This window comes from Carassius gibelio, chromosome A9, assembly GCF_023724105.1.
Source record: "Carassius gibelio isolate Cgi1373 ecotype wild population from Czech Republic chromosome A9, carGib1.2-hapl.c, whole genome shotgun sequence".
Lineage (NCBI taxonomy): Eukaryota > Metazoa > Chordata > Actinopteri > Cypriniformes > Cyprinidae > Carassius > Carassius gibelio.
The window spans coordinates 7,453,525-7,467,542 of NC_068379.1; the positions used below are offsets into that span (position 1 = coordinate 7,453,525).

At 38.3% G+C, this 14,018-nt stretch overlaps 1 protein-coding gene across 2 annotated transcripts; it reads left to right on the top strand.

The window, feature by feature from the left end:
* The first annotated feature begins 222 nt into the window (after window positions 1-222).
* Window positions 223-10,766, top strand: LOC128019576 (nuclear factor erythroid 2-related factor 2-like). Of its 2 annotated transcripts, none has more exons than XM_052605643.1 (5): window positions 223-407; window positions 5,553-5,798; window positions 7,178-7,273; window positions 7,383-7,529; window positions 8,887-10,766. In XM_052605643.1, the coding sequence occupies exons 1-5, from the start codon at window positions 366-368 to the stop codon at window positions 10,108-10,110; spliced, it is 1,755 nt and encodes a 584-aa protein (XP_052461603.1). In that variant the 5' UTR covers window positions 223-365; the 3' UTR covers window positions 10,111-10,766. The 2 variants fall into 2 exon arrangements, with proteins under 2 accessions (XP_052461603.1, XP_052461604.1); XM_052605644.1 differs by having other exon boundaries at window positions 8,890-10,766.
* Window positions 10,767-14,018: the final 3,252 nt, after the last annotated feature.

Consider the following 14,018-nt stretch of genomic DNA (forward strand, 5'->3'; position numbering starts at 1 on the left):
ACCGGGTGCTGCTTTCAGATAAATAAAAAAAGATTTCTAATAGAATTGTTTTAGAAATAAAAATATAGTTATTGTTAAAATAAAGTGGCAACTTAAAAAAAAAAAAAAAGTGTGGCGTGTGGCGATAAAAGGGGCGTATGCCGCAACAGCTTTGCTTTCTATTGGTCAGCGCGGGAGTGGGCGGGGTCTGGGGCGTTCCGTGAATTTTCATAACTCCACGGACAGCATTTCCTTCCGAAGTGCGGCGAGTGGCGACGACAATCTGACGTGCTTATTTTAAGCATTATTTTATTTCGCTGTGAAGGATTATAAACAAAGAAAGCACACCAGGAGTTACGGCGAAAAAATAGAGATCATCTCTCAGCATGATGGAGATCGAATTGCCTAAAATGCATCCAAGCCAACAGGTAAATCATATTTAATAATAATTGCGTCACTAGTGTTATAATAACGTCTAGTTTGTTGACTAGTATTAAAACGATACTAAAATGAAAGAAAAAAAAGAGTTTTGTTTCTTCTGCTAATATTACTAAGATGTTACATCATTTTGCCCTTTGAACCGGTATATTGTAGGGCATGTGAGGTTATTCAGATGTGATTATTGCTCGCGTCATAAATGTGTCCCCAGATCACTGCCTCCTTATAAACTCCACTCTGACTTTTTTGTAGTGTTTCTAATTTTAAAGGTTCAAGATGATAATCATCGACGATGTTTTGTTTCTTCCTATAACTAATGGCTGTAGTTTATTTCATGTATATTCTGTGTTATAGGAGGCGCTTCCTCTTGTCCCGTATTCTCGCGACTCTCCTTCTCAGCCCAAATTCTGCATAGTCATTGAACTTGGGCCGTCCTAAGAACGAAACGAAGGAAGAAGTATCTAAATACGTGTAAATCTAAATCATCGCAGTGTTGAGTGGTTAGTAGCGCGATGCGAAGCTGCCGCGCGGTGAACTTCTGTCGTGAGACGCGCGCGTCGGTGCGCTTTGATGTGCTCGTGCGTGTGATCTGCGCGTTAGCTCTCTGCGCATGCGCACTCACTTGCATAAGAGCAGGCGGCTCCAGTCTGGAATGTGGCTGTTTACTTTTACCCTTGTGTCCTGACGTAAAGAAGCGATCCTCAAATTCACGTTATCAGTCTCTATCACAAATAATGTGTTTCTTTATACCTAACTGAAAGAAGGAGATAAAAAAAACTTACATTGTTTAGTTATTGACATTTATTACACGGTGCTGAAGAGATCACATTTAGAAGTGAATGCATGAAAATATATGAATCAAAGATTTATGGTAATTTTCATTAATGGGACACTTGAATAGGGTACGAAACCTGGAGGCACTTGACCTTCAGAAAATATTGATTGTTAATCACATAAGGGTAAACTAAACTAAACTATAACTTTATACAAGCTATTTTATTTTCTCTTGGTTTTATATCTCTTGAAGGGGTTTTTCCAGGCTTGTATTTGAAATATGAAACAAAACATCCAAAATCTGAAATAAATAAAAATAATAAACCCCCGAAATAATAAACACACACACACACACACACACACAGATACACACAAACACCAGAATGGGTAACAGATTTCCAAGTTCGGCCTAAATTAGGGTGTCACTTAGCAGGGCCTTGTCGTTTATAAACTTAATGTCTCATAAATTACATTAAATTAAATATGCTTTTTTTGTGAGGTGGAACAGGTCAAGAGCTCCACTTCAAACAGAGACACAGAACAGCTTTAGGTTAATAGTGTTAGATCAGAGTTTAGAAAACAGATGTAAGAAATGCTTTAAAGTGATGTGACACTGAATTAATTATTGTGTAATTACTGTTTAGCGGTGTATAACGTGATCAAGTTTGTCAGTGTTATTAATGAAAATTATTAAGTTCTCCTAAAACTTAAACGTGTGTGCTGATGCCCAAAGTACACATTTAAATATGTCGAAGGGAACTATAATTAAATCAGTACTAAGAGAAACGGAAAGTAGTTTGATGCTTGTGATAATATTTCATTGAGAGGGTGTGGTGAACCGGTTTTGGCACTGATTACGTGCTGTACCTTCCTGAACCATGCTGTGAAAAAAACTAAAATAGAGAACAAGGAGTTCTCTTGTTCCTCCAATGGTATATTCCACATTCCCGCCGACAGTAGAGGAACAGGAAGTGAGACAGGTGTGAAAAATAATCGCTTCTTTATCAGGAAACTTTGCAGTTTTAATATCCGCCTCTGGTTTCCCGTTGCCATTAACCTGGATAATGATAACAACACATTGAGCATTAATTATGTAGTTAGGTGTGTCTTGCATATATGTTTTCACTTCTAATTGCAACCCCATCAACAAGCTGATATACAAACATATGTGCAATACTCTTCTTAGCCTGTCCAGTTAGCCTCACATTCACTTATGTTTAATACAAAACCCAAGATAATGAGTGTCAAAGGTACATCAGCAGCAGGCCGAGCACATCTGCTTACATCTGATCAAAAACACTTACCGTGATCACAAAACTTATCATACTTAACAGATATTCTTCCTTTCACTTTAAAGGAACAGTTCACCAGCAAATGGTGATTATTTTATGTCATTTGGACCAATATTATGTTCTTTGTGTTTTTTCTTTCCATGAAACACAAAATCTCGGGCTCAGTTTTAATTTAAGATGAAAGTTTTTGTTTATATTTTGAAATAGATTGCATATAGTTAGTGTCATTTTGTTGTGTTTTTGTCATTTATATATATATATATATTTAAATGTCTGTATAGTTTTAGTTAATTTACTACTTGAAAACGGTTTCAAGTAATGTGCTTTTTTATGGTTCTAGTTTTCATTTACAGTAGTAACACAAATATCAGCGGTCCTGTTAATTATGAAAAGAGAAGACTTGAAAGGTAGTGTATAATTACTTTTATGAGACTTATTATCGTGCTTCTTTGTCTTTTCTTATTTATTTTTTTTGAGCTTGGCAGTAAAATTCACCGCCCCTTTGTATGGACAACAAAAACTTTGTTTCGTGTTTCACAGAAGAAAGATAATAATAAAACAGAAAATAATAATAATAATTTCCCAATTGTTTCAATTTTGGACTATTTGTTTCTTTAAAGAAAAACTATAAACAACAAATGCTTTTGTAACACACTCGTAAACAACAGAATGTTTTGAAAGTAAGAAGCTCTTCAAAGAAACATTTCCACTCAGAAAACACCCAAACTAAACGTTCGGAAACACACGTTCGTCACTCAAATCGCTTCGAGGAGGGAGAGAGCGCCTCAGTTCATGCTGGAGGAGACGGTCCGGCCTGTCCTCTCGTGAGAGGGGCTGATTTAGCAGTTGTTTGGACGTTTCATCATTTGTGTAGCTCCGCCCCGTCTGTTATCTGGAGCTGGAGAGGATGTGTGTGACTCAGAGCCAGACGGCATGTGCCTCCATGTTGTTGTCTGGAGGCCTCTGTGACGCAACTGAATTATTCTTATATCATTATATTGTTATAAAACATTTTTTATATAAATTTGTAATTTATATGTGCTTATATAAATTAAATTGACTAAGAATTTCAGAACTGGCAAAATTATTATTATTATGTTTATTATTAATGAATATATATATATATATATATATACAAATATACAAATATATATATATATATATATATATTCATTCATATATATACATATTAATTTTTATTAGTTTTATATTGAACATAAATTCTGTCAACTTAATTTATAAAAAAAAAAAAAAAAAAAAATATATATATATATATATATTTTTTTTTTTTTTTTAATGAATTAAATTGACCGAATTTATGTTCAATATAAAACTAAAAAAAATGAATATAAAAAAAAAAGATAAATGCTAACCATGAAAACAATTGGCTAATAATAATAATAATAACAATAATAAACTGACAGTCTTTTGGTATTTGTATCATAATGTCAAAAAAACTTTAAAAAAAAAAATATATATTACAATAAATATGACAAATTTTAATAAATGAAATTGACAAAGTGCTACTATAATAATAATAATAATAATAAAAAGAAAAATAAATAAATAAAAAGAACATGAGAACAGTTGACAATAATAATAATAAATTGAGAATTCAGAAACAGTCCTTTGGTCAAAAATAAACATTTGTGTTATAACATTGTTATAAAACTTTTTTTATTTTTTATATGTGTTAGAATAAATTAAATTGACTAAGAATTGATACATGGGCAAAATTATTAATAAAACAATGATAATAATAATAAAATAATCATTCGGTAACAGTCTTTTAGTCTAAAATAATCATTTACGCAGTAGCATCTGAATTGTGCCGTGTTGTCAGAGCTGATTCAGAAGCGTGGAACAGAATCACTTCCTTTAACTCTGCAGTTCCTCTGTTTTCAGGACACACTTCTTCTGCGTTCAGTCCCCTGGGCCTTGTGATCTGAAACTTTTCTACGGATCTCAAATCACATGCTCGACATGGTTTTTCTGGCCTCATAAACAGATAAATGCAAATGTAAAAACACAAAGCTTTCACTGTGTAAGTAATCGGTAGAGGATGTTTAAGCATATTACTGCATATCCCAGACAATGTTGATGTAGTAAAGATTTTAGTTCCTCCAGCTATCAACCAAGAGAAGACAAAGGCCAAGGTTATAAATGTTTTGTCACTCAGCCTGGGAACATTTTTTAATTACCAGCATTTATAAATATCTCAGTGGACTCATCACTTAACTAGTACAGCGCTGTTAGTCATTAGATGAAAAAAAAGCCTTTTTGAACAATTAAAACTAAATCTTTTTTATGATATCAATCAAACGGTCCTACAGTAAAATTACTTGATTTTATAATGTCCTCAAAGAATAAAAGGTAAAAACATCTTTATCAATGAAGCATTTTTATAATTTTAGCTAGTCATTCAGGAATATTAAGGCATGAAGACAAAAGAGAAAAAAAAATGTATAAATAAGAAAAAACGTATTACTAAAACTTACCATAAAAACATTAAACTTCATTTAAAATATCAGTTCCAAATAACAAGGAAAAATATATTTGGAAATAGAGTTAAAACTATGATATTGTGCTTAGGAATGAAAGTAAAAATTCTAATAAAGTAAAAGAAAAAAAAAGAACTGGCACAGATACTACAGTAAAAAAATATTTAAATAGGTTACTGTCGAACACTGCACATAATAGAAACCTTAATATTGATAAAGTTCTTAGAAAATGCTAAAAATGTTTTTAGATACAAATCTCTTCACACGAAAGGACTTCCGCATGCAGCCTATGAATGTTTTTCTTGAAGTTCAGAAACATGAAGTTTGCAGCTGTTGTGTGCTTTTTGAGCTGAACTGACCTTTTAATATTTATAGTAACACTGAGAGCGTGTGCATGTGTTTGTATCTGCGTGGGTGGATGCATCGTGGTTCCCAGAGACGGAGTGGAAAAGGAGAAGCAGCATGTATTATTCACAGTGTGTATTATTGTGCGTGTGCTTATCTGAGGTGGGACGGACCGGCAGGGTGTGGTGGTCGCCTCATGCTCATCTCTGGCGTTTCTCTCTAGGATATGGATCTGATCGATATCCTGTGGAGGCAGGACGTGGATCTGGGCGCGGGGAGAGAAGTGTTTGACTTCAGCTACAGACAGAAGGAAGTGGAGCTGCGTCTGCAGCGTGAGAAGGAAGAGGAGAAGCAGCAGCAGCGGCAGCGGGAGCAGGAGAAAGCACTGCTCGCACAACTCCAGCTGGACGAGGAGACCGGAGAGTTTGTGCCCCGGAGCGCCCCGCTGGCACACACCAACGCCACACAGGTACGCCACCCATTCAGAGGAAGAGAGGTGTGCATGTACACATCAACGTGTAGAGCAGATCTGAGATCTCACACACACACACACACACATAGCCTCATGTTACAGGGTGCAGCTGCGCGGTTGCTTGGTATCAGCCACTATGGCATAATTACTGGAACTCAGGTGCTACGTCTTTATCAGAAGCGCAGTTCTGCGAAGTGGAAAGCAAATGAACTCGCAAACAATCCCAGTATGACATTGATAGGACACTAAAGAGCTTGTTTTCCCTGAGCAGGTTAGGTCAGTTTGTGTTTCGCAGATGTACTGTGTGATTTTAGTCCTGTACAAAGTGAACGCACTTGAGTTTTTCCTTAATTTTCTCAGATGTTTCTCGTAAAGGCCCTAAGAGAAATTAATGTATGAGACATCTGCTGAGTTTATAGCTACAAAATGATGCCGTAGCTCAGATCACTGGATCCTGTGTTGTCCATTGGATCGCTGCTGGCAGCTATATGAGTTTACATGTTATGATTTAAAAACTTGCATGTAATGCTTTTTTCCTGATTGTGTTGCGATCACGTCATTTGTTTGTGTTGGCGTAATAAACTGAGACGATGCGCGTCAGAGTTTGAGATCTCTGCTGAAAGCAGCTCCAGCTGTGCAGCATGAGAGAGGTCCAAAATGACGGAGACGTGCCAAGTGCACAAAAGCAGGGTCTGTTTTGTGCACAACTTAGACAACAACAGGTAAAGCTGTCGGCTTGTAATCGATACTGCTATGGCTTCTTATATGCTGTTCTGTTGTAGCGCACTTACCGTGTAATAACCGCAATAAGCTTTGTGCTCTGTTACCTTTGAATAAACAAGGTATCAGCTTTGAAATGATGCAAATTGATTTTTTTTTATAGGTATGTTTTTAATAGCAAGTGACTAAATGAATGCTTGAGTTTACTGCTCTTAAATGATGGCATAGCTCAGATATATTCTTTGATCCTAGAAGAATGAGAAGGATGACAAATGTTGGAGATCACATTCAAATCTGTGACTTTTTGCTGACTTTGGCAAGTCTGTGCATACTTTGAGACACATGTTAATTCCATTAATTAAATTAGTTAAATTAGCAATGATAAAACTATTCATTTCATTTAGCATTCAGAGCACACTTTAGAAATTAAAAACCACATCCACATCCACACAAACACTTCAGTAGTAAATACAGAAATCCCAATCCCTCTGAAATCAGTACATGAAATCATAGACATCCTTTGTTAATCATTTTAACTGAAAGGTTATTTGAGAAACTAAGTCAGTCCAGTCATAGAATCTACATTCACACGCATGTTTCCTGCTCTGTGTAGATGCACTGGTTTTATTAGGATGTGTTTGACTGTGTACGTGCAGAATGGGGCTTTTGCAGGACAGGACGGTGATGCCATGTCATTTGATGAGTGCATGCAGCTCCTGGCGGAGACTTTTCCACTAGATGCGGCAGCTGAGGTAATTACGGGATATTTATCACCCATATAACACCTCACAGAAACATAACACCTATACATGTCACTGCACTTCAGTCTAATTATCTCTCTTCTCTGTTGTCTGTGTGCAGTCAGCGCCGCCTTGCCTGGATGCGTCCGTTCCTCCTTCCACAGATCTTATGATGCCTCCAGACAACCCAGCCTTTACCCACAATCCTTTGCCGCCGGGCTCTCTGGATCAGGCCTGGATGGAGTTGCTCTCACTGCCAGAGGTGCAGGTATGAACCCTCAACCAGACCTCATTAACACCCTAAACTCAATATTTAAGAAAAATGTTTTTTAATATTTTTTCTACTAAAAAAACAAAAACATTCAGTGTTTTTCGGTCATTCAGTCATCCTAGACCAACTTCTGATGGCAAGTCTTTACTGAGGTTAAAAGTTGTTAGAAGACAATTTTTTTTTAATCTTTTTTTTTGTTTTTTTTTGGAAGCAGATAGTTGGTACGTCTTTGAATAGCCATTGAAAGTCATTTTCCCAATACAGATTTCAGCCAACAGAACAGGTTTATTTACACACCCAAGCCAATTCATACTTACATTTGGTGCTTGGCTAGTGTGAATTATGGAGCCTGGCCAGATGAAATGCCACCAGCTTTTCACTTTTCAACACCTTATAAACACCTTAACATAGCATCTATTGTGGGAAAATTTACTCCAAAATGAAAATTCTGTCAATGTTTACTCACCCTCATACCATTCCAAACCCATAAAACTTTAGCTCATCTCTCAAACAAAAATATTAGATATTTTTAATGGAAACTGAGATTTCTATCTCTCCATTGAAGGTCCGTTGTACTACAACTTTGAGACTTCATAATGTTCATGAAGAAAGTGGAAAAGTAATCCATATGAACTGGTTCAATCCACTCAATTGATTCACAAATAAGCATTAATCAGTGCACATATGTGCAGTAGAACACATGTAGTACTGGTTCTGAGCTCAACTTTTAGGATGTCCTTTTGGACTTTTTGAAGCATCAAACTTTGGGTTTTGTGGACTTTCAGCAGAGGGACAGAAATCTCTCAGGTTTCATTAAAACATCCTCTTTTGTGTTTCAAACAAAACTCTTATGGGTTTGGAATGACATGAAGGCTAGAAAATCATAACAGAACTTTCAATATTGATGTGAACTACTGTAATTTAGTTTTTAGAGAGAGAGGCTGTGAGGTGCTTCTCTGATTTATGCCACCTGTGGTTTAGAAAGTCGCAAACAACCCTGTTGCTGAGCAATAACCACATGACCCTCTCTGAGCTCATGTTGTGGTGCGACGGCCAACTCGGATGTATACTTCATCTGTTTTTGTTTGAGTTTACCCACTTTCTTACCTCAGTATATATGGAAGCTGGTTCATATCTAAACAAAAAAGGTTTAAAGGTCGTGTCAACATTCCCCAGTGCACTGAACTCTGGAGTGAAGCGTCAAGCTACTTCATTACTGAGCAGGTCAAAGTTCAACCAACTATAACTTCGCCAATCTGCCAGACAATGTGAAGAGTATACTCATATTGTTTGTCTCATACAGTATGTGTCTTTGGATTACAACGTTCACACGTCTATTCTTTTGTATTTTTAGCAGTGCCTCAACATACAGATGCAGGAGTCGTTGGATATGGATGGATTTATGAAACCCTCCACAGAAGCACAGGACCCAAACTACAGCCAATATCTGCCCGGGATGGACCATCTCTCATCGGTGCAGACAGAGGTGTGTCCTCCCGAATACATCAACACATACAATGGATCCTTCAACACTACGGTGTCGCCCAACCTCAGCCAGATGAGTCTGAACGTCCCGGATGTGAGGGCCGAGTTTAGACCTGAAGAATTCAATGAGCTGTTTTATCCTGCGATGGAGGTTAAAGTGAACATCGGTCCTTTCACATCTGACGAAGGAAATACGGTCAGCCAACTGGTGGAGATCCCCAGCGATCCTCCTGTGAACCCCATGGATCTGCACAGCTTCTCCCCTGGAAGCTTCAGCTCAGGAAAACCAGAGCCTCTGTCGGAATTCCCAGATTCTGATTCCGGTTTGTCGCTGGACGCCAGCCCTCACACGAGCTCTCCGGGGCAGTCCTTGAACGGAGACGGATCCTTCGGTTTCAGCGACTCTGACTCCGAAGAGATGGATGGTAGTCCGGGTGACATGGAGTCAGATTATGCCGAGATATTCCCGTTGGTTTACCTTACCGATGGAGCTCAGGGATCTCTCTCAGAGAAACCCCCAGCCGAGGCACTGAAGATGAAGGCGAAGAACCCAAAGATAGAGCCGGCGGAGGCCAGTGGCCACTCCAAACCTCCCTTTACCAAAGACAAGCAGAAGAAACGCTCTGAGGCCCGGCTCTCCCGAGACGAACAGAGAGCAAAAGCCTTGCAGATCCCATTTACTGTGGACAAGATCATCAATCTGCCTGTGGATGACTTCAACGAGATGATGTCCAAACACCAGCTCAACGAGGCCCAGCTCGCCCTCGTCAGAGACATCCGCCGTCGGGGCAAGAACAAGGTCGCGGCGCAGAACTGCCGCAAGAGAAAGATGGAGAACATCGTGGGCCTGGAGTACGAGCTGGACTCTCTGAAAGAAGAGAAGGAGCGATTGATGAAGGAGAAGAGCAAACGTAGCACCAGTCTGAAAGAGATGAAGGAGCAGTTGAGCACCTTGTACCATGAGGTCTTCAGTATGCTTCGAGACGAGCATGACAAGCCTTTCTCGCCCAACGAATACTCCCTACAGCACACTGCGGACGGCACCGTTTTCCTCGTTCCTCGCCTTAAAAAGACTCTCGTTAATAACAACTAGCTCTGTTCCTTCTACGCTCTCCTTCCTGTGTCTTTGGTACTGCTTTTCTCTTGCTAACAACATATCCTAACCAGGCATGTTGCAATAAAGTGACAAAGGCTCTTCCCACGTGGATGTGTTTGTCCTAGCCAGCCACAGAATATTTTGTCAGTCACTTGGTTGCTGCAGCATTGTGCTGGGAAGCCCCGCCCACAATGAAATCTCATTGGTCCAAAATCCGGCTGCACATTAAACATCGTCAAATATGTCGCTATTAGTGTCGAGAACATCGTTGACTCCTGATACTTGTCATTTTGTGACTGGCTAGAACACGGTGTACATTTTACGCAAAGGAAACAACTAAACAGGAGCGCATTTTGCTTTTACACCAACTGTTGAAATGGCAGAACTGTTATATATGTTTCGCGTGTTCTACTTTCCTAATATTCTTCACCTCCGTTGGATTTTGTACTCCTTTTCTCTGAGATTCTTTTATCTGTATGGTTTGTAAATAGATTTATACTTTATTTGCTATTGATATAGGAACAAATGTACTAAAAAGATCACGTTTTAGTATGCTAAACTTATGTCAGGTTTTTATATCTTACTTTACTATTCTATAGCTATTTTACCTCTTGACTTTATGGCTTTATATAATAAATAAATATTTAAACCAGTGAAGTCTTATGCAGTCTTGAATGGTAGTTGGTTTGTTAACCAAGTGGTAAAAAGGAAATGGATATTAACAAGAGAATGAATAAAGGAAGTAGCATCAAATTCAATTAATTCAACATACCTCAAAAGAAGTGACCTATATTTTAGAAACTGATGGCACAAAAACACATCTACTATAACATCACACTGCCCAAAATGAAGACAAAATACACCAACACACCATTAAATTAAAAGACATCAAGTAAAAATGGAAAAAAGCAGCATTTGCGTCTGATATTTCATCTAAAGCATTGGCATTAATCCTGTTTAAGTGTAGTTTAATAGTCCACTGTATATTATACGCAATGACATCATAATCATTGGGATAGAGTTATCCATTATGTGAGGTTTTGGGCTCAAATTGTTCGTTTTCTTGGAAACAGATTTTCTATTTTGGTTATCCACCAACACTGCAGAACACTACAGTACATACTCTCAAAATCAACCCCAATTAATGAGATTTAACAAATCATAAGCCTTTGAAGATGAAAGGCCTTTTTTGTCAAGCCTGCTCTGCTAACAACTCTCAACTGGATCTTCCTGAAGCGAATGCCCCCCGTCTCCCAGTGTTACACAACAGAGCTGAATTGTTTGGCTGCGGCCCATGTTAAACATGCCTGCATTAAAGCACCGCTGGACAAAGTGCACCAGTAAAGAGTCACTTTCACTCACACACACCCCACCTTTGAACACAACAAACCCTCTCATTTGCACGCTACATTGGCTCTCCATTGTCAGCCAACAGGGCCAACCTGTTCTGTTCACAGGCTTGCATTTACACATCACAATGTTAGATCTTGTCACTATATAAAGCTTAATGTATGATAAAAAAGCAAGAAAAATTGGCTCACTGAATGCTTCTTTTGTTCGGACATTTCCAGTCTTATGACACCATGAAACTGTAATTTGTCTCTCCTGTGACCAGACACAACATAAAACACATAAGGTTATATACAGTAAATGAGCGACGTTACTGAAAATTAAAAGTTTAATTTCTTCAGTTATCAGACTGAACACATGTGACGTATCTAGGCCAACATTATCTTAAACATTTACCAATGGTTCAGTGGCAAGGGAACAAAGTCCCCATGACAGGTTTTGGAGTAAGATAAGCATTGCATGAGAAGAAAAGGCCCTGCGCTCACATAAATACAACAACAACACAGCAAATTAAACATTCTCAGGTTTCAAATGTTTTATTAAACTAAATCGGCATTTGGCAATGCACTCACACTTATTCATCCTGACATTATTAGTGATGTTTTAAGACTATAAAATATTATGTAGCATACATAGATTTTCCCCTGAATAACAAAAGACCCCCCCCCAAAAAAAAGAAGTAAATAAGTTCCTGTCAAGTGATTCATATCACACACAGAAAAAAACTATTACATGAGATGTGAGTGAAGATTCAGCAAATATGTACTCACATGTACACCAGTGAATGAATCTCACTAAAACAAGCCTTGGTCACATTCCAACCTAACGAAAACAATAGTCTACTTGAGGTTAAATTCTTTAAATGAACTCTTAGATCTTGATTTGTACAGGTCTTTCTCAAAAAATTAGCATATTGTGATAAAGTTCAATGTTTTCCATAATGTAATGATAAAAATGTTTTTCATTGCACACCAACTGAAATATTTCAGGTCTTTTATTGTTTTAATACTGATGATTTTGGCATACAGCTCATGAAAACTCAAAATTCCTATCTCAAAAAATTAGCATATTTCATCCGACCAATAAAAGAAAAGTGTTTTAAATACAAAAAAAATTTCAATGTGGCGTGGCATGGAGGCAATCAGCCTGTGGCACTGCTGAGGTGTTATGGAGGCCCAGGATGCTTTGATAGCGGCCTTAAGCTCATCCAGAGTGTTGGGTCTTGCGTCTCTCAACTTTCTCTTCACAATATCCCACAGATTCTCTATGGGGTTCAGGTCAGGAGAGTTGGCAGGCCAATTGAGCACAGTAATACCATGGTCAGTAAACCATTTACCAGTGTGAGCAGGTGCCAGGTCGTGCTGAAAAACGAAATCTTCAACTCCATAAAGCTTTTAAGCAGATGGAAGCATGAAGTGCTCCAAAATCTCCCGATAACTAGCTGCATTGACCCTGTCCTTGATAAAACACAGTGGACCAACACCAGCAGCTGACATGGCACCCCAGATCATCACTAAATGTGGGTACTTGACACTGGACTTCAGGCATTTTGGCATTTCCTTCTCCCCAGTCTTCCTCCAGACTCTGGCACCTTGATTTCCGAATGACATGCAAAATTTGCTTTCATCTGAAAAAAGTACTTTGGACCAGTGAGCAACAGTCCAGGGCTGCTTCTCTGTAGCCCATTTCCTGCACACGCCTGTGCACGGTGGCTCTGGATGTTTCTACTCCAGACTCAGTCCACTGCTTCCACAGGTCCCCCAAGGTCTGGAATCGGTCCTTCTCCACAATCTACCTCAGGGTCAGGTCACCTCTTCTCGTTGTGCAGCGTTTTTTGCCACACTTTTTCCTTCCCACAGATTTCCCACTGAGGTGCCTTGATACAGCACTCTGGGAACAGCCTATTCGTTCAGAAATTTCCTTCTGTGTCTGACCCTCTCGCTTGAGGGAGTCAATGATGGCCTTCTGGACAGCAGTCAGGTCGGCAGTCTTACCCATGATTGCGGTTTTGAGTAATGAACCGGCTGGGAAATTTTAAAAGCCTCAGGAATCTTTTGCAGGTGTTTAGAGTTAATTAGTTGATTCAGATGATTAGGTTAATAGCTCGTTTAGAGAACCTTTTCATGATATGCTAATTTTTTGAGATAGGAATTTTGGGTTTTCATGAGCTGTATGCCAAAATCTTCAGTATTAAAACAATAAAAGACCTGAAATATTTCAGTTGGTGTGCAATGGATCTAAAATATATGAAAGTTTAATTTTTATCATTACATTATGGAAAATAATGAACTTTTATCACAATATGCTAATTTTTTTAGAAGGACCTGTATTACCATAACACTCCCACACTTTTGACTTAGTTTTGTAATTCACATTATTCTCAATGACGATTCATTAAATTATTAGTACTTCGGACACATTTACCTTTGTACGGCAACATTCAGTCATCTCAATAATCTGCAAGACTGGGAATTTCACTTGTGGGACATGTTCGGGGGATTGCACAACAGATTTGAGAAAGTTTTAACAGGCATGTAAGTGCTGCTTCATTCACT

Excerpts from the sequence above, each read along its gene's own strand:
- LOC128019576 (XM_052605643.1), top strand. The coding sequence starts at position 366 with ATGATGGAGATCGAATTGCCTAAAATGCATCCAAGCCAACAG. Across the intron at positions 408-5,552 it reads AAATGCATCCAAGCCAACAG|GATATGGATCTGATCGATAT; the intron begins GTAAATCATATT and ends GTTTCTCTCTAG. Across the intron at positions 5,799-7,177 it reads CACACACCAACGCCACACAG|AATGGGGCTTTTGCAGGACA; the intron begins GTACGCCACCCA and ends GTGTACGTGCAG.